This window comes from Onychomys torridus, chromosome X (genome assembly GCF_903995425.1).
Source record: "Onychomys torridus chromosome X, mOncTor1.1, whole genome shotgun sequence".
Taxonomy (NCBI): Eukaryota; Metazoa; Chordata; class Mammalia; order Rodentia; family Cricetidae; genus Onychomys; species Onychomys torridus.
In genome coordinates, this window is record NC_050466.1 from 123,071,909 (window position 1) to 123,093,800 (window position 21,892).

Below are 21,892 nucleotides of genomic sequence, written 5' to 3' on the forward strand. Positions count from 1 at the left end.
CTTATGGATGCGAAAAGTTAACTGTATAGACTTTTTCATTATACCTTGATTTCAGAGCAAGCACACTTATATTCATTCATTGATTCTTTTTAACAGATTGACTCATCCACCTGGGAAATGGCTCCTGGCACAGAGATCCTCCTGCCTCTGCCTCCTGAGTGCTGTAATTAAAGGCATGAACCACCATGCCTGGTCTTTCAACAGATATTTATAGCTTACCTACAGTATGTTAGGCACTAGGCTACATGTTGTGCAAACAGTAGGGAACAATGCCCTCTCCCTTAAGGAACTTGCATTCAAATTGTAGGGGAGCACAAAATAAAAAAACCCAGTATTCTTATTAAGTGGGATACAAAATGATTTGTGTTGGGAAAGGAAGAGATATAAAAAGAGACTGAGACTATATTGGATCCAACTATTTTATCACATATGTATAATTGTTAGAATTTCAGAAGACTACAGAAACGTTCCCTCCCCAGGCCTGCCTAAATCCTTATGGGGACTCTAGAGAGTTTTCTTTCTTTATTTACGTTTTCATTTTTTTGGGAGGAGTATGTTTATTTTGTCATATATATTCTTTTAATCACCACCATAATTAGGACAGTATTGTTTCATCATCTATCTACCCTTTAAACTCACATGTGCTACCTCTTTGTAAAAGTAGATTGATGTATTTATTTGTGTGTATGTTGTTTTTCCTGTATGTATGTCTGTGCACTGCCTGCATGCCTGATGCTCATGGAAGTCAGAAGACAATGTTGGAGTCCCTGGATCTGACATTGTAGATGATTGTGAATCACGGATATGGGTGCTGGAAACCAAACCCAGGTCTTTTGTGAGAGCAGCCAATGTTCTTAACCACTGAGTCATTTCTTCAACCCATGTTATACCAATTTGAAGTGTAGTCACATCTGCCTTCCTTACAATCACTGGTCTGCTCAACATTATAATTTAGTTATTTCTGTAACGTTTTGTAAACAGAATCATACAGTATTCAAAATATTATGATTTTCTATGTCACTCATCATAATGTCTCTGTGATCCATTCAACTTGTATCAGTAGTTTTTTTTTTTCCCTATGATTTGATATGGTTGGGAGTGCATTCTATTGTATGAATGTTTCCCTATTTGCTTATCCTTACTCTCACCAAGGAATTTCAGTTGTTTCCAGTTTGGTCCTATTATTATTATATATAAGTTGTGTGTACACACTTGCGTAAATGTTCATATTTATGAATACATAGGAGTATGAGCTAGAGACTTTGGTATCTCCTAAATGGTTTATAACCAATTGTTGTGTAGTAGACAAGTAGTAGAGGGGAAAGAACAAGATAAGGAATTCAGTTGGCTCTGTCAATTATTAGTAATACAATGTTGAATGATTCCATGTTCTTTCCAGGACTCATATTTTAACAGTAAGTGATGAGGTAGAAATCTATGGGGTTTTTTTGCCAATCTTTTTTTCATATCCAATCTGCCCATAGTTCTGAAGAGATTTTTTAAAAAGTAAGTCTCTTCCCTCATTCCACACAGAAATTTTAACTGTGTATATAAAGTACTAGATGCACAACCTAGATTTACCTTTCCTGCTCTTTCCTTTCTTGTCCTAAGCAATTGCTTTGTATAAAAAGGGTGTATTGATGGAGACAGTAGAGAACTGAAGGATATAAAGGTTTGATGGTCTCATCCGTGGAGAAAAAGTACTCCAAAACCAGCACAGAATTGCCATATGCAATTATGTTAGAAAAGCCTTTCCTAAGACAGTTATGTGGAGCAAACTGTTCCATCTCTATGCTGTCAAGATTTTTAGTAGCTAGGCAAGGGTAAAATAAACATAGTATGTGTGTGTAAAAATATACATGTGTACATTGTTCACATTTCTACATATGTTACAATATGTGTTTGCTGTATTTTCCCACAAAACAAAAAATTAATACACAAAGTATGTCCAGATAATAATCCTAGATAATGTGATTATCTTGAGAGGAATTACTAAGAGGAAGAGAAGACTATTTTCTCTGCCTTTGTCTGCCTATCTGTGTCACTTACACACACACACACACACACACACACACACACACACACACACGAGAGAGAGAGAGAGAGAGAGAGAGAGAGAGAGAGAGAGAGAGAGAAAGAGAGAGAGATTAAAATCATAGACATGAACAGACTGCCTAGTTTAAAATCTTGCTTTTGACTCTAGCTATATGACCTTGTGCAAGTTTTATAATCTCTCTGTTTCCTAATGTCTTCTTCAAAAAGAATAATGAATGCTAGTGCCTTCTGCAGAAGGATAGTGGGAGAAGTAAAGTAGCTAAAAATACATGAAGTAATTAGAAAAGTGATAAGCAGCAGAAAGTGTTAAGTATTGTGTATTCATCCCATAAGCTGACAGGAAATTTGTCTCTTAGTCAATATCTGTCTGGTGCTCAACTCATTAGCATTCTTACACCACTAGAGATGGCTTAGCGTCCATTGCCCACTTGTCTAGCTCCAACAGCCATTTCCCCATCCACATCCTAATCTCTCATGCCCCTGCCTTACCAGAGAAATAAACATAGGAGCTGAGACTGTTAATTGCTTAACTATGCCCAAATAACCCTTGAATTCCCTTCTTAGGTTGTAGTTACCCAAGTACAGGAAGATAAACATCATATTAATAGTTTGATATATACCTTACTACTTAAGGTGGACACCTTCCTCCAAATCTAAAGGTACAGATCAGACATATTGGAGAAAGTCCTGCTTCCTTTAGTTATTTTTATTTAAACCTTCAGTAGTGTCTTTGAAATGTTACGGTGTTTTGAAAACAACATAAAAGATTTCTTTTCTTCCCTTTATGCATTTGAACCTAGCAGCTGTCTGCTGGAGGTGCTGGTGCTGATGATGGGCCTGTATGTGAATGTCCTTAAAGTGTGATCTGGCTTAACACCTTAGCTTTGATGCTGCCACACTCAGTACTGTGTCTGCTTCATAAACACCGCATTTTCTTGAAGGCATCACGGTAAAAAGCAATGATTTTTTTTTTCTGCTTTGTAAGATGGCAAAACTGTTCATAACAGCTTCTTGGTAATTCATCAGCTGTCCAATTTACCTCTCACTTTTCCTTCTCATCTCTCTTGTACGGAAAGCAACGACATGCTGAATGACTTCCAACTTGGGCTCTTTTCTCTGATGTTATGGAGTCTGAGAAGGTGGGACAGAACAGTAATGGGAAAACAGGAGGTGGGGAGATTGTTGCATTTTCTCTAACTTCTTTGAGTCCTGTGCCTGCTTTCTCTCCCCTCTGTATTGTTAATAATACTTCAGGTGTTATTATAGGACCAAGATCCTGACTAAAATGGCAGCACATCTTTCCATAGTATTTCTGCAACCTTCATATTTTTCTCTTTTTGTGTGTATAAGCACATGTGTATACATGTGCATGTGTGTACATGTGTGGAAGTAAGGGGCTGATATTGGGTGACTACTTCTACTCCTTCCTGCCTTATTTTCTAAGACAGGGTCTCTCACTGAATCTGGAACTTAGCAATTCAGTAGGACTAGCAGGCCAGTGAGTTCCAGGCACCATCTTGTTTCTTGTTTTTCTTTAACACTAGCAGTGAAGGTGCACACCACCATGCATGGCTTTTTATATACGTCCTAGAGATCTTAACTGGGGTATGCACACTTACATGGCAGGCACTTTACCCATGGAGTCATTACCCCAGCTCCATTTCTTTCTTTTCTTTAATAAAACACTATCTTGCTTTGTACTTCATGGTGGCCTTGGTCTCAGAAACCTCCTGTCTCTTGGCAGTTGTAAGTATAGGTGCAAGCCACTTTGCCTGATTTGAAATCTCCTTGTTAAACATTGTGTGTGTGTGTGTGTGTGTGTGTGTGTGTGTGTGTGTGTACATGCGTGCAGGAGCGTTTGCCTGTATGTGCATGTGCCTCTGGAGGTCAGGAGAAGTCATTTGAATGCCTTTTCAATTCCTTTACATCTTTTTTTGAGATCATGGTCTCATTGCTGAACCTGGAACTTGCTGTTTTGGCTAGACTTTTTCTTGGTCAGTGAGCTCCAGAATCTCTGTCTGTTCTTTCCCCTACTACATTCCGGTTACAGGTGCTTGTGGCTACACCTGACATTTTGCATGTATATTAGGAATCTGAACTCTGGTCTTTATGCTTGTACAACAAGCAATTTACCCCCAGACTGTCTCCCAAGCCCTGCATCGAAACTTCCAACCTTACTTCACTCCATTGCTCCTGCAACCTGACCTGCTTCACCAGCACATTCCCTACTGTTCTTCCTTATGCTTTTGCTTACTCCATTCACACCATTCTCTGCCTGGACTCTTTTCCTTTTAACCCCACTTCTTCATGCTCAACTTGTTACTTATTCACCTAAGCCAGATTGGCTACAGGAAACATGTCAAAATTTTTCTTGATGATCTTTTTCCACTGGCAATCGATGTTTCCTGGTATGTTCTCATTAGGGCTTTGTTGTATTCCGTTATATTGAGTGTTCTTTAAATTGTGATTAGTTGTATTCACACTTCATTCTTTCTACTAAATATTGAGTTACTCAAAGGCAGAAGCTGTGTTTTTTATCATTATAATTCACTCCTTGTAAATGGCAGGCACTCATTGTTTGCTGAAACAAAAAGTTCTCCCAATGATCTTTAATGCTGGAATTTTAGGAATTTCTAGGTGGAAGGTGATGATCTATTTGAGTAGATGATTTCTTGGTTGGCACTAACTTGTCGAGTGGAGGACATGAACATAAAAAAATGAAATTCACTTGAGTCCAGGTGTATGGGATAATTTACCACCAAATATGTATTGTTCTGCCTGAATCAGAAATCTCTGATTCTGAACTCCAGCACAACTCTGCAGGACTGATGATGTGACAGTGGAAAGGAAGGCGTGGGTGAGGACATTTCTTGCAGAAGCAGAGAGAAGGCTGATGAACTTTAAACATAGGATTGAAACAAAGACTTGGAGACTGAGAACCTGAGAGATTTCCCCCTAAAACTGTCAAGTGCATTTGTGATGGTTTATTGATTGACAGTTGAGAGGGTTTAGAAACAGCAAGGAGATAAGGCTTTGGGCATGCCTGGGAGGGGTTATCTAGATAGGGTTCATTAATGTAGGACGATCCATTTGAACTGTGGGATGCATCTATGTAGTGTCTTGGAGTAAATACAAAGGAGAAAGCCAGCTAATCACTAGCACTTACCATCCTTTGCTTCTGACTGTAGCTAGAGTTTTCTCTTTATAGTTAGAGTTTTCCTGCCTGGCCCACAGTCAGGACAAATCTCTCTTACCTGCCAGTCCCACAGTCACTCAGACCCAACCAAGTAAACACACAGAGACTTATATTGCTTACAAACTGTATGGCTGTGGCAGGCTTCTTGCTATCTAGTTCTTATATCTTTTTTTTTTTTTTTTTGCCAGAGCTGAGGACCGAACCCAGGGCCTTATGCTTACTAGGCAAGCACTCTACCACTGAGCTAAATCCCTAACCCCTAGTTCTTCTATCTTAAATTAACTCATTTCTATTAGTCTATAAGTTGCCATGTGGCTCGTGGCTTACCAGTACCTTACATCTTGCTTGTCATGTGGCGGCTGGCAGTGTCTCTCTCCCTCAGCCTTCCACTTCCCAGAATTCTCTTCTCTGCTTGTCCTGCCTATACTTCCTGCCTGGCTACTGGCCAATCAGTGTTTTATTTATTAACCAATCAGAGCAACACATTTGACATACAGAACATCCCACAGCATCTGACTGGATGAAATGTAACTTGCTGTCTCAAGTTCTACCTTATAAGACTCCCCTGCCATGATGCCTCTTGGACTGTGAGCGATGCAAGCTCTTCCTTAAGTTGCTTTTGTCAGGTGTATTGTAGTAGCAATAAAGAAAGTAGTTAATACAATATCTCTGAAAGGAACCAAGGTTCTAGCCCACTTACATTCCAATACAGAGTTTTAGCACTTGCCAAAATAACTATTTGCACTTAAAAAGGTCTTTGTAACCCATGGCATTTAAAACCCCCAATATATTTGTTTCCTTGCAATAGCCATCACTCAAAATCGTCTCAACAAAAGCATTTGTGAATTTATACTAGAGAAGACTAGACCTTTCTTTACAGAAAATCTTAGAACTGGGAAATTCTCAGTAGTACAGGGTTTGCTTAGCATGTATGAGGCCTTGGGTTTAATCCTCACTACTCAAAAGAGATGAGTGGTATACAGCTGGAAAAAATATGCAAGTCAAGGTCTCACTGCAATTGAGAGGAAAGTAAAGCATCATGGCATCAAGATGAAGGCCTGGGACCTTGCCAGGGCGGCCTGGGACCTAGTACTTCTTCTTTGAAAAGGTGAGCCTGGGAACCTTTGTCTTAATTATCACAAAATGCTCCCCAAAGTCTTTTTTGAGGTAGGTGGCTCCATACAAATAGGTTTGCATGTTGCAGAATACTATTTTAAGGTGTGTTGCATTATTTTATGTTGCATTTGTTTAACTCTGTGAAGCTGTTACTGTGCCTAAAACACCTAATGGTCTAATGAAGAACTGAACGGCCAAAAGTGAGGCAGGAGAAAGGATAGGCAGGGCTGGCAGGCAGTGAGAATATATAAAAGGAGAAAAAGAGAAGAAGAAGAAGAAAAAGGAGGAGGAGGAGGAGGAGGAGGAGAAAAGAGCTAGCAGCCAGAGAAGAAGGAAGACTCCTTGGGCCAGCCACCCAGCTACACAGCAAGCCATTGAGTAAGAGTAAGATTTACAGAAGTAAGAGAACAGGAAAAGCCCAGAGGCCAAAGATAGATGGGATAATTTAAAGATAAAGGAAAGCTGGCAAAAAATAAGCCAAGCTAAAGCCAGGCATTCATAAGTAATAATAAGCCTCTGTGTGTGATTATTTGGGAGCTGGGTGAAGCCCCCCCCCAAAAAAGAGCCAAACAACAACAACATTTGCAGAATTGCCCCAATGATATCTTCAAGGGGGATAATTTATTTCAAATGAAGCAAATTGGTATTTTTATTTCTTTTAGTGCTCTTGAGATCATAAATGTGACACTAGCAGATCTTTTAAAAATCTATCTACAATCTATCAACATACTACATCTATTTTTGCTCATTCACTACAAATGTTGTTTGTTTCCAAATAATATCTGTATGAATTTAAGGACAAACTAAAGCATAAAGAAATAAAAATCCTTAAATTCCTCTGTGAAGAATAAGCATGGCCTGAAAAATAGAGAACAGTGAGGTGTCCTTGTGGTGACTCAGATCTGTCCTCATCTCTGTGAGCTCACTAGTCTGTCTTTTTTTCTTTCCATGATAATATATTGCCTCATACATTTTTCTTATCTTATTAAATTTTTTCATTTATTTTACATACCAACCATGGGAGTTTCCCCTCCCTCCTCTCTTCCTATTCCCTCCCCCCATCTCCCGTTTATATCTCTCCTCCATTCTTCCACCTTTCAGAAAGAGTCAGCCCTCCCATGGGAGTCAACAGACTATGGCATATCAAGTTGAGGCAGAACAAAACTCCTCCCCCTGCATCAAGCCTGAGCAAGACATACCACCATAGGGAATGGTTCCCAAATGCCAGCTCAAGAGCCAGGGACAGGTTCTGATCTCACTGCAAGGAGCCTCACAAATAGACCAAGCTACACAACTGTCACACACATGCAGAGAGCCTAGGGCGGTCTCATGAAGGCTCCCTATCTGTCGGTTCAGAGTTCGAGAGCTTCCACTAGATCAGGTCAGCTGTCTCTGTTGTTTCCAAGGGTGATAAATTTTTATACTTAAAACATAGTCTAAATTTTATTAAAATCATTTAGCCAAGCCCACTAACTCAAAACAAAGAGCAAAGTTCAAATAAAGAGCTGGAGTCTTGCACAGACCAACCAATCTACATTTAAGACATTTAAGATAACCAGAGTTATTTTCAACTAAAGGTTCATATATAACTGAATTACTACATTTGCAAATAAAACTGCAAACAAAACATTGGGCTTTCAAATGCCTTCCAAGTAATTTGAGTTATTTTACTCACATCATGAAGACAGATTTTTCTCTGGAGTATTTCCTGTTCAGAAAACATTTCAAGACCTTGCTCTTCTGGGCTGCTTCTTGACATGGAAATATTTTAATGTCATTGCTTTAGCCTTAATTTGGAATTTTGCCTCTTCAGCCAACTTTCTGCTCTACTAGCTGTGTGCTTGGTTTTTTTTTTTTTAAATCTCCCCTGATGTAATGGCTACAAATCCCTTCCTATCCTAGCTCCCAGACTTCAACCTAAATTTTCTCAACAAAATATATTTACTATGGCATATTTTCTAAAGTTTGGTCTCCTTGTTGTTTGGTATTTTACTTGGCCAATTCTATCAATAAATATTCTGTAAGTATTCATTTTGTACAAGGAATTGTTCCAAGTACAGTGGATGTAACAAAATGGAAAATTCTCTCCTCAAGGAGCATGTTGTCTAATTGAAGATTTTTGAGCAAGGAAAGTGTGTTAGTTACAAAATACCTGGCAAAAGCAATTGAAGTAAAGAACATTGATTTTGCTTGATAGTTTGAGGATATGGTCCACATGGCAGAAAAGCAATGGCAGTGGGAATGTGAACTGCATGGTCACGTTGTGACAGCAGTCAAGAAGCAGAGAGACAAATGCTAGTCAGCTCTCTCTCTTTCTTATTCAGTCTCAGACCCCAGACCATGGTGTGGTGCTGCCTGCACTTGGCGTGAGCTTTCTTTCCTTAATTAAGCCTTTCTGGAAACACCCTCATATATACAATGAGAGCTGTGCTTCTTTGGTGATTTAAAACCCAGTCATGTTGACAATGAAGTTTATTCATCATGAGATGGTTTCTTATCTTTGATATGTCCTGTTCACTAAAAATAACTTCCTCCTCTTCCTCCTCCTCCTCCTCTTCCTCTTCTTTTTTTCAAGACAGGGTTTCTCTGTGTACTTTGGCTCCTCTCCTGGAACTCACTCTATAGCCCAGGCTGTCCTCGAATTCACAGAGATCCTCCTGCCTCTGCCTTCCAAGTGCTGGGATTAAAGGCATGCACTACCACTACCCGGCCACAAACTTAAAGTCATCTTTAAGTTTGTTATTAGCCCAACTGAACCAATGGTACTACCTCTTCATTAAAAAAGTGAACTGAGCTCTCCTTGGAGGAGGTGGGAATGGGAACGGGTTGGGGAGAAGGCTGGGGTGGGAGGAGGGAGGACAGGGGAATCTGTGATTGATATGTAAAATGAATAGAAAATTTCTTAATTAAAAAAAAGTTAACTGAGGACATCCATCATCTTACTTTCCGTCTCAAAAATATTTGGTGGAGAAACGGCTCAGTGGTTAGGAGAGTTTACTGCCCTTTCAAAAGACTGGAGTTTAGTTCTTATGCATTCATGTCAGGCCACACACAAACACTTTTGACTCCAGCTCCATTCTCTTCTGGTCTCTCTGGATATCCCACCAATATGCACATACAGGTACAGTCACATATACATACATAAAAAGAAAAAAACTAAATCTTAAAATGAATATTTCAGGCATATCATGTTGCATAAAGAATAAAGTTCTTGACATGGTGTCTGATTCAAGCCTTATTGTTTGGCTTGAAATTTCCTTCCTTTTTAACTTTTAAATCTCACATTCTTTCAAAGATTAGTACATCCCATCTCATTCTGGATCTTTTCCACTTGCTCACTAAGAGTGTGGTGTTTTCTTTCAGTTTCTGTGTTTATAGTTAGCATAGCTCAGCTGGTAATTACCTTATGCTACCGTGGTTGATTTATGACATACACATGCATACACACACACACACACACACACACACACACACACACACACACACACCATTCTTCCTCATCTAGATCGCTAATTGTTTGAAGCCAGGGCCTTAGCAGACTGCATCCCACAAAAGGTGCTTAATAAATGTTTGATGAAGAAGGCAAAGGAAGGGTTATGGGGCTGCAAGTAAGAATGATTTTGAGGGCAGAGAGCTTAAAGAGGCTTTTTCAAAAGTATGCAAAGGGTAATAAAGGACTCAATGTATTAGCAACTTGACTCAAATCCTCATTTCATTACTAGAGGAATTTTAGAGATATTGAAATGACAATAGAAAAGGACTTTGGGACTACTGAGAATTTACATGGACTATGAAGGACAAGTTTGGTGTGAGACTATTTCCTAGTGCTCTCATAAAGTCTCACCAACATGACTGCCTAGATGTGAGCTGAACAAGGACAACAACAGAGATGCCAAAGTGGATGGGGGGAGGACCATGAGGCCTCAACACTACACAAAGCACTACAGGCAACTAAGGAACGCTGAGAGTGGGAGAAATAGTCTTCCCCAGGGAAGAGCACGCCACTTGGTTATGTAATTCCAAACGGTGAACCCTGAAAATATACATACGCATAATATTATTCAGGTTGAGCAGACTGTATTTAGGATTATTTATGTATATGCATATATGCATATAAAAATTAGTGAAAAAAGAGGCCATGAATTTGAAGGTGAGTAGGGAGGGGTATATGGAAGAGGTAGGAAGGAAGATAGGGAAGGAGGAAATTATGTAATTATATTATAATATCAAAATTAAAATTAAAAAAACTTGTTTTAAAAAAGTTACTAATCCCAAATAACTATAACATAATTGACAAAAGATAGTAAATCAGAAGTGGAGATTAGACATGGAGGGAAAATGATAATTTAATCTTTAGGTATCATATATAGAATTTATATTAACATAGAGAGCCAACTGAACATATTAAATAAGCAGTAAAAAGGGGATTACCATTCAATTCACTCCAACACATATTGGCATACTGTGTACTATGTGCCATTCTCTATTCTGGAAATAGAAAAAACACAGCCTCTGCCTCCAGACTTTATGATTGAGTGAGGAAAACACTCTAATACAATTACAGTAATATGAATTAGTAAGCAGAATTACTGAATTATGGAAAGTATTATTTAAATATCAGTGGGAGAGTGACTGATTGTAAAGTTACCAATGAGAAAAAGTTACAGAAGGGATGATTACTGAGTTTGAAGAGAAATAGAAGTTTGCTCAATAAACGAGGACATACCTTGTCAAATGAAAGGATAATCTCAGGAAAAAGTATAGGGCATACAAATTCATGGCATTCTAAACAACAATAAGAAGTCTGAAATGATGAAAGATAAAGGGATGTCAGAATAAAGATGGGTAGTACAAAGGGGATCATGATTATCAGAAACCAAAGACAGATACTGTTATGGTAGGCTAGAGAGGAAGGATGTGTAATGGTTAAAAGTATGCACTCTAGAGTTGAATCTGGATCCAAATCTCATCTCTGTCACTCTGAATTGTATAGGCTCGAACAAGTCACTTAATCTCTCTGGGCTCGTGTTTCCTTATCTATCAAATGGTAACAGTGATACCTGCCACAAGTGATTGTTTGCGGGGATTGAAAGGTGATAAGTAGAAATGATTACAGTGGTGCCTGGCATAGCATGAGTGCTCTGTAAAGGTTAGCCTAAGGTATAAATTACAAGTAATGAGGCACTGCGCCATTCTCTTCTCTACCAGCAGCAGCCTTACAAAGAAATTTTAATGGGAAGTGTCTATATTTCCAGGTCCCTAGGCAATGACCCTGGGAGAACTAGATAGATCTCTTATTCTCAGAGGAATGAAAGTTCCTTGAGATGGTATGGTGTCTACCTTGGAAAAGTAGATTTAACTTAGGGAAAGAGTCTGAGAAAAACAACAATGGAGACTGTTTATATAGAATAAAGAAAAGCTGTCGTTATTGTACCCCCCCCAAAGTGGTAATAAAGAAAAGTAAGGTTGTCATTCAATGGCAAACATTTTGGTTAAATAAAAAATACAAAATTGGGGCTGGATAGATGGCTCAGTGGCTAACTGGCTGCTAACAGTTAACCTGACTGCTCTTGCAGAGAGCTTGGGTTTAGTTACCAGCTACCACATAGTGGCTCACAACCATAACTCTAGTTCCAAAGGAACCATCACTCTTTTCTGACCTCTGAGGGCATCAGGTACATACATGGCACACATACATGCATGAAGGCAAAACACTTATGCAGATAATAAAATTTTTAAAAAAATATTTTAAAAGGCAATATAAAATTATCCAGCAGGAACTGAGGAACTCTGTTCAGTTGATGGCTTCTCAGAAAGGAAGAGTCAGTTGGGTTTTTTTTTAAGGTGTAGGCCCTGGTGGGTTGACCACACTCCAGAGAGTGGCCCCCACCCAGAAGTATATGGGCAGAACAATTGGACTCAATGGGTTCTTTTCTTTCTTTTCTTTTTCTTTTTCTTTTTCTTTTTTTTAGTGTTCAAAAGAGGACAGGAAGATGAGGAGGGTAGGGATGTATCTGGGAGGAATTAGGGGAAGTAGTTGAGGGTGAATATGATCAAAATACATCACATGGAATTATAAAATTAACAGAACCATTTTAAAAATATCCAGGAGGGAGCTGAAGGAGCAAGGAGATAACAGGGTCCAGGGGATTTGGAATATGTAGAGGAATCTTTTGAAGAGAGAGTGTGACTGACAGTACAGTCCCTCCTCTCCAGCTATTCCAGTAATCTAGCTCCTTGGGTTTTGATGCACTCAAGAAAACCATTGCCTATTTCTCGGCTTTCTAGAGTTCTGCTCAAGTGGTCCTTGAATACACTCTTGGGATAATTGTGCTTCTCTGTGTCACTGCTCTGTGTGCTGCTGAAATGGAACTGAACCTTGTTTGCCAGCCCCTGCCGATATTTCTCTTCCACTAGCCCAGGCATCCATTTCAAAGAGCTCAGTTTGAAATATGGTATTGACACTTAATTAGCATTGCAATATGCAACAAATTATTAAAATTCTCAAAGCCTCTGTTTCTGCATTTGTGAAGTGAGGGGAAAAACAGCTTCTGCATTGAAAAGTTATAATGATCATTTAATACATGGACTATTTTTCTATGTAGTGTTTGGCATATTGAGTGCTTCAAAGATGTCAGCTTGTTTCTTCTTTCTCCATTGTATCTGGGGAGTCCCATAATCTCCTACATTCATTTTAGCACCTCATGGGACTTCATTTCATTCAATATCAATAGTAGTAGAGAAGAGGAGAAGAAGAGATCTGTCCATGGAAAGGCAATGAATAATGGCTGTTTATTCAACTCCATCCTGACTTTGTAGCAGAGATATTTTGATGTAGACAGTATCTTAAAATAGGAAAAGTATTTAGATATTGCATAGAAATTCTTTCTAAGCCAAGAAATATGAGTAAAACATTATGACAACTATGTGAAAAATATCTACACATTCATATGTTTCATGTGAAAATAGATCTGCACATTCACATATTTAAAATCAGAAGGGAACAAGGAAAATGGAAAACATTTTAAGCCAGTAGAAATACGTTGTTGCACTGGAATCTTAATATTACTGTGCCTGTGGAAGAGAATCTTCTTTCCTTGAGACACATGAATCTTCTTGCCTTCCTTTCTAAAGAACAACAGGAGGACAGGGTGCTGGAGTAAAGAGATTTTCACAGTGGGAATACCATTTCCCCATCTCATCTGTCCTGCCCAGCTGTCTATTAACCATCATCATCTACCAGAGGCCTGGAGAGCTTCCTATCTGTGGTGCTTCAATGCCCTTGCATCATTAATATCATCATCTCTACTCTTCTTCTAGGAGTGGATCTTTTTTTTTTTTTGGTTTTTTGAGACAGGGTTTCTGTGTAGCTTTGCGCCTTTCCTGGATCTCACTCTGTAGACCAGGCTGGCCTCAAACTCACAGAGATCTGCCTACCTCTGCCTCCTGAGTACTGGGATTAAAGGTGTGTGCCACCACCACCCGGCTTAGGAGTGGATCTTATCAAGGGAGGTATGGAAGAAGTTGTGCATGTTTAGCTGTCAGTCGGAACCTTTGAGAGCCAGCAGGGGACAAAGGCAACAATCACTGTCTAATACTTTGGACTTTCTTGGCAGGTGAATACTGCTATGCATGAGGCAAAACTTATGGAAGAATGTGACGAGTTGGTAGAGATCATCCAGCAGAGGAAGCAAATGATTGCTGTCAAAATCAAAGAAACAAAGGTAAAGTACAGTACTTCAGTGAAACCAAGGTGCAGTTGACTTTTTTTTTTTACTTATTTTAAAATTATAATTTCTCAGAGTAAAACAATATTCTTTTTACAAAAGTTGGAGTTAATTTCTGACGATTGCAGTTTGAAATTGGATCATAAAATAAAAAAGATATGAGGTCATAGGGAGAGATACCAAGTAGTAATATTTGGCCGTTGCCGAGTCTGATAAAAAATCATGGCAGCTCTGGGTGCTGCAAACATTCTATGCTTTCACCTGGATGTTGGTTTTGTGTGTGTGTGTGTGTGTGTGTGTGTGTGTGTGTGTGTGTGTGTGATCATTTACTTAGGATTTAGGTGCTTTACTTTAGCATGTTTTCAGTTTGATTTTTTAACCTTTATTTTGTGTGTATGGGTGTTTTGCCTGGATATATGTTTTTATATCATGTGCATGGAGTGCCCTTGGAGGCCATTAGCTCTCTTGGAGTTAAGGTCAGTTATGGGCCAGCATGTGGGTGCTGAAAATAGGACCCAGGTCTTCTGGAAGAGTAATCATTGCTCTTAACCACTAAGCCATCTCTCTAGCCCCCTCATCCAACATTTTAAGGCAATAAAGACAAAGAAATAATGGTAGAAACATGGGTTGGGAGTCTAGAAGAAATGTGACTGCCATCTTGACTGCTTAGGACTTAGAAAAGATGTTGGGAAACTATTGTGACTCTGTGGGAAGGATGCAATCTGATATGGTACAGGTGGGAGTGGTAGATCAGAACATGATGCTGCTGAAGCTAGGAAAGCAAGTTTGGAGACATACAATGATTTCTGGTATGACTTCTGGCATATGTAAACCAGACTAGTGATAGATCATATGGAAAGGAAAAGCATAATTGCTAGAGAGAGAATAGCATCATTTAACTTATTAGATATAATAGATGAAAGGGAGAGAACAGAGTCAAAGAACTGCAGATTTCTAAGCAGAGAACTGAAGAGTAAGGGTTAAAGAGATCAGGTTAGAGTCTCCAAGCAGCCTCTGTATGTTTTTAGGCTTGTTGGACTGCTGGTAAATGATAGTGATTATAAACCCATGCTGTGGGTACAATGGGAAATGTTGCAAGTACCTCATTTGATGACCAATACTTTGTGTCATGCTGGGTGGTTCCAGCTAACATGAACTGAAGTTTCCAAGAATACATTGTGGTAGGTGTAAAGACACTTAGAGAAATATGTGCAGCTACTCATAAATAAAAATGAGCTACTTTTGTTAAATTGTGCAAAAATATATTGCCAATAAAATGTAAACAATGGTGATCTCTAGGTGGTAGAATTTCTTTTTACATTTGTACTTATTTTTTTTGTAATTAACATACATTGCTTTTACATTCAGAACAATGTTATTAGTACAAAGAGGAGGTAGATAACAGAGAAATGGCTGAGTGCAAAGTAAATAATCAAGTTATAGATTGGGTGAGAGACTTAGCAGCCAGGATGAGAAGGTGAACAGTTGATGCAGGGTCCATGGGATATTAATAACCCTTACTTTTATAATCACTGGGGCAGATCTCCTTCACATTATTTTATTGTTTTTAATTAAACACAGTATGTTTTATCTCATCTTTTCTCTTACCAATCTTTTAAGGTTATGAAACTGAGAAAATTGGCACAGCAGGTTGCTAATTGCCGCCAGTGTCTTGAACGGTCAACAGTCCTCATCAACCAAGCTGAGCACATCTTGAAAGAAAATGACCAAGCACGGTTTCTACAATCTGCAAGAAATATCGCTGAAAGGTATATATGTTCCTCATATTCTTTTGAAATGCCTGCTTTTGTGAAAAGGGGCTGGCTCAAAGTCACTTAATTCTCTTCAGCCATTGGATAGTAGCTGCCACCTGAAGATTTTTACCAGTTAGGTAATTATTGAGCCTCAATGGTAAATTACCCTGAAGATTTCTGGCCCCTTTTCTCCATTTTTGCTGTCTGCCAGTTGTTTTAATACACAGCCTTAAGCTTCCCACTAGGTCTTGAGCAATCTGTTACCATTGTGGTGTATGAGAAGAGAGACACTGGATTACATTGGTAGGATGTGTCCTTCCTAAGCCTATGCACTTTTTAAAAATAAAAATCAAATTCACCCCTATTCTCTTGCCTCCAGTTTCTCTCGTATGCCTTTACCCTACGTTTTCCTCCCTGCTTTGTGTGTTCTCTTTTTTTCAAAACTATTGAGTTCACTTATTGTTGTCTGTATGTGTGTGGGTGTATGTAAAGTTTTTATTGTTTGCATTTAGGTTTTTCTTGCATAAATTCCTTAGAATAGTAATTCTTTGGCTTTTGTTTAATCACTTGGTCTTTTGAAAATTAATGTCATGAGCATTGTTCCAGAGTGTCAAAGAACTCATGGATCATTAACAGTCTATCTATTGGCCCAGAGTCAATGCTTTAAAGTAAATCATTGTCCAGTACAGCCACCAATTCTTCAAGGGGCTGCAGTACACCATTAGGCCATATTGTGGAGATTTATTAAGGCAACTCCACATAGTTAAAAAGGAGGTTTATTTTGGGAGTAACTTACAGCTAGTAAAGGGATTGGTTACAGGATCCAAGATAGGTGAGGTGTAGTCTAGCTGGGTTCTCTGGAGAACTCCGCTCAGTCTACCATGCAGCATCCAGGATCACCAGGAACGCAGAGAGCTGGCATATCTGGATCTCAGGTCTTAAGAGCTCCAGTCTTGGCCCCGCCTCAGGGGCAGGTCATAGGTAGGCATGACAGTTACCAGAAGCCTTACTGGGAGTAGTACTTCCAGGTCAAAGCTGGAACAGCTACCTACCCACTACAAGGCCAGATATGATCTCCTTTACAAATTTCCCTCTTATTCATTGAAGACTTTTGGTTTTTAAGCTCATGATCTTCCTCCTATTGCTACTGTCATCATTCTGGGAAAGTTCATTCAGACAACTAACCCATGTAACACTCTAACCACCTAGCCATCCACCTTCTCTGATACCTTATCCAGAGACACACAACTTGGATTCATTTCATCCACTCATTTTTCTGGAACATAATGTCCAGGCATTATCATCACTCAGAATCACACAATCATAAACTAAAGCATCACATTTTCTAACCACAACCCCTTCTTAAATTCAACTTTATTGAGACCTCTAAGTCTTGAATCATATTCTGCAAGTGATACTTATCTCTACTTTGTTCTAAGCATATTTGGGCTTTGTGATTTACCATTTTAGCCAATCTTTTTCCCCCCAAATTCACCTTCCCATTACCCTTCAGATAATCAGTCTGACAAAATCCCAAACCTGAATCACTCTACCTTTTTCCATGTCTGTATTTGACTTTCTGAATTTTGGTAGAGAAAAATCACACAACCAAGGATGCATCACAGGACTGAGTGTGCAGTACTGACCTAACTCTTTCTGTGTTGCTATGGTCCGCTTTCTTTTCAACCTACCTCCATCATGCTATTTCAAATCTTACATACTCACCTTAAATTTCAACACTGCTATGTTTCTACTCACGTTTATTAAATCATATAGATAATGGTAAGTATAAAATGACAATGTTTAACTTCTCATATCAAATTTCTAGACATAGTTGCGTTCATATTCCTTACTTCCACCTTCTTTCTGGTTCTAATAAAAGATTTGTCTTCTCATTTGTGATTTGGCTATGTGCATCCCGGTTTCTCATAGCTTCAATTTTCCACACAGTTGTTGGTTTCACAACCACTTTTATGCCCACTAATGTCTCTATAGCCTAAAAACAAAATAAAAGCCCATAATTTTCTTCTTCCTCATACCGTCTCTAGTTGTCACTGGATTTCCCTTCTCTTTGCAGACAACTGTTTTCTATTTCATCACTCTTTACTTTCATTAAATGTTAAATCTTGTTTGCATAAAAGTGACACTTTGCACATAGGTAGAATGTAAAATAGAGCAAAATCATATTGCCAAAAACATCACTCTCCTGTTATCCACTTTCTGCTCTCTAATAATGACGATGATGATAACAAGTTATTTTATTTTGGACACCTATTTTAACCCTTTACTAGTATTAACACAAAGAACCCTTACAAAAATTTTATAAGGTAGGTATTAATATTTCCTTGTTTTACAAATGAGACTGTAAGACTTAATAAGCTTAAATAACTTGCCTAAGACTACCCAACTAGTGAGGGGAAGAGGCAGTGTTCAAATCTGAGGAGATTTGCACCATTATCTACAATTTTGCAACAACACCAAGCAATTTAAATTCTGTTAGATATTCCTATTGATATGACATTGATATTTTATCTATTCTTCATTTTAGATACTGACTTCTGAAAATTTGGCAATATTTTCAGTAACTATTTTGTCAAACATTTCTAGTTTGCCTTCTTATTTTTTTGAAGACTCCAGTTATATGTGTATTAAGATGCTTGGCATTGTCCTGTAGTTCACTGATGCTCTAGGGAGATTTTAGGGTTTTTTCTTTTGTTTGTTTCTGTTGATATTTTTCTAGTTCACTAGCATTTTGGTGTATAATGTTTAATCTCCTATTGACTGTTTGAATATATTTTTCATCTTAGATATTGCAGTTTTCATCTCTAGCAGATTGATTTGGGTCATTTCCAAATACCTTCCATCTCTGTAGGTTATATGTTGAATAATGCTGCAATGAACATATGACTACAGATAGGTTTTTGACGTATTGACTTTTTCCTTTGAGAAGTAAGAATATTGGATCATATAATAAGTTCTATTTTTAGTTTTCTGAGGAAGCTCCATGAAATTTGCTAAAATATATATAATGGCTACTCTAATTTACATTCTCATCAAAAGTATACAAAGATTCCTTTTCCTGATATTTTTGTCCATTTTTATGATTTTTTAAAAATGATTGCCATCAAAGCCTACAAACTCAGATTTTCCAAATTTCACTAAATTGTGTCTTGGTTATTTTTTCTTGGTCATTTTTACTAGACACAAGTGACTTTAAGTTATGGGATCTTGTCTTTTTTGTTCATCTTTCTCCCTTTTATATTCTCTCTTACTCTTTTTCTAGGAGTGTAATTAACTAGATAGTGGGCATCTAAGATTTTTTCCTCTAATTGAAAAACAAAATATTATTTGGGCCTTGTAATGTAGTCCAGTAATTACAACTGGTAAGGAGGCTGAGACAAAAAGATTGAAAGTTCAAGTCCTGTTTGGGCTGTACTGAGTTGAAGATCAACCTAAACAGCCTTAGTGCCATCTATCTCAAAGTAAAATGTAAAGAGTGTGCTGAGGATGTAGCTCAGTCAGTTCCTACCACCACAAAAATGCCAAATAGCTGCTTCTTGTTTTCCATGGTTTTTCTTCCTCTTTCTATTTCTGCAACATTTATTTAAATTGCCTTTCATTTTTCATTTCATTAAAAGATACTAATTTTTCAAATAAGTATTTATTGAACATTGAGCACATTTGCCCTAATATCCTCCATTTTCTCAGTGCTCTCTTCTGTTGGTCTCTTTTGCTCTTGAAAATTTCACCCCCATAGGAGGAATTACCCTTTCTGAGTAGATGGGGGGGTAGGAAGGAGGTAGAGGGAGGGAACTGGAGAAGGAGAGGGAGGGGAAACTGTGGTTGGTATGTGAAATAAATAAACAAACAAACAAACAAACAAACAAATAAATAAATAAATAAATAAATAAAAGAAAGCTTCACTTCCACTTTCATGTCATACATGATTTTATGAATCTGTATGAAATCTAGAAACCACAAATGAGAGGAAAGCATATGATGCTTTTTGAGACTGGCTTCATTTGTTTAATATGAATATCTCTAGTTGCCTTCATTTTCCAACCAACAAAATAGCTTTATTTTTCTTCATGGCCCCCAAAATACATTAATATATATGTGTTAAACACACATCTGCATACATATCATATTTTCATCATTCTCCTGTTGTTGGGCTCCTAGGTTGGTTCCATAACTAGACTATTATGAATAGTACTACAGTAAACATTGATATACAAGAATCTGTGATATGTTGTCTTGGAGTCCTTGGTGTAAATACCCACGTATGTTATAGCTGGGTCATATGGTAGATCTATTTTTAATTCTTGAGAGGCCTCCACACTGATTTTCATAACTAGTTTGTTTACATTCCCACTAGCACTATATAAGAGTTTCTTTTTATCTATCTCCTGGCCAGAATTTTATCATTTTTTAAATGGTTATCATTCTGACTTGGATAAGATGTAATCACAATGTAGTTTTTATTTGCATTTTTTGATGGCTAGTGAAGTTGAATTTTTTTCATGATTGTTGGCTGCTTGTATTTCATCTTTCTATTTTTGCATTTGATCTGTGTGTATATATGTATGCATATGTATATGAAGGTGCACATGTGTTTTCCCATGCACATTTATATGGGTGTGCATGTGGTGAGCAGGGGACAACCTTAGGTGCCATTACTCAGTCTCCATCCATTTTGTCTTTTGAGACATGCTTTCTCACTGGCCTAGAATTCACCAAGTAGGTTAGGCTAGCTGGACAGTGAGCCTCAGGGATCTATGAATCTGCCTTCCCAGCACTGGAATAATAAGTGTATACTACTATATCTGACTATTTTTTTATGTGGGTTCTGAGGATTGAACTCAGGTCCTCACGTATGCACAGTAAGCACATTACCAACTAAGCTACCACCCCAGCCCCCACATTTTATCTTTTGATAACTATTCATGTCATAAACCCATTTATTTATTGTATTGTTTGATTTATTGTTGTCCAGTATCTTCAGTTCTTTGTATAGTCTAAATATTAACCCTCTGATGATATAAAGCTAGCAAAGGTTTTCTCCAATTCTGTTGGCTGTTTCATTACTCAGTTAACTATTTATTTTGCTAGACAATTTTTTAATTTCATGAGGTCCCATTTATCCATCATTCACATTATTTCTTGAATGACTGGACAAGAGCCATATTAACTAGAATAACTAACTCCCTGACTCAAAAACAGAAATATAGATTGATTAAATTAGAATAGAAAATCCAGGTATGAAGCCATACAGCCACAGCCATCTGATTTTTTACAAAGATGCCAAAAATACATATTGGAGGGGGGAAAAGTAGTCTTTTCAACAAATGGTGATTGGAAAAATGAATATCCACTTGTAGAACAATGAAAGTAGGCTTCTACCTCTCACCCTGCATAAATATTAACTCCAAATGGATCAAAGATCTTAATGTAAAACCTGAAACACTAAAATTGCTAGAGGATAAAAGCAGGAGGACTATTTCCAGACATAAGGTAGGATACAATTTTTTGTCTCTTTGAGACAGGGTCTCAATTTCAGCTGTTTTTACATGGAACCTACTCTGCCACACAAACTGTCATCAAACTCTGAACAACACTCCTGCCTCAGCCTTCTGAGTGCTAAGAATATAGGCATGAACTGCCATAGTTGGCTTTCTTAATTTTCTGTCTATCTTTCTATTAAAATTAAGCCTTCAGCATTCGTACTTTTACTTACAAGAGGCCTTCCTTTTAAAAACATTATATTAATTCCTTGAGAGTTTCATACATTGTATTTTTAATCATATTCACCCTCTCCTCCAACTTTTCTCTTATTCACCTCCACCTCCTTAGCTATCGAATTTCATAGTTTGTGCTACTGAGCTACTCTTAGATGTGTGTCCTGCCCTGTAATGTGGTTGACAGACACACCATTAAAGAAAACAGACATTCCATCTTTATCAAATAGTATCAAATGCAAATAGCTCCTCATCCATGTCCATCTTCCTTCCTCCATACTGAGATTTTGTCTATATTGAAGGAGTTAG

At 38.0% G+C, this 21,892-nt stretch overlaps 1 protein-coding gene across 5 annotated transcripts in view; it reads left to right on the plus strand.

Annotated features, from left to right (window-relative positions):
• The window catches only part of Mid2 (midline 2), a 110,423-nt gene that overhangs the window by 61,783 nt on the left and 26,748 nt on the right, over positions 1-21,892 (plus strand). For all 5 annotated transcript variants that reach the window (XM_036174874.1, XM_036174875.1, XM_036174871.1 and 2 more), the window contains exons 4-5: positions 13,984-14,091; positions 15,715-15,863. In XM_036174874.1, coding sequence (XP_036030767.1) covers positions 13,984-14,091; positions 15,715-15,863 — 257 coding nt within the window. The remainder of the gene's footprint in view (positions 1-13,983; positions 14,092-15,714; positions 15,864-21,892) is intronic.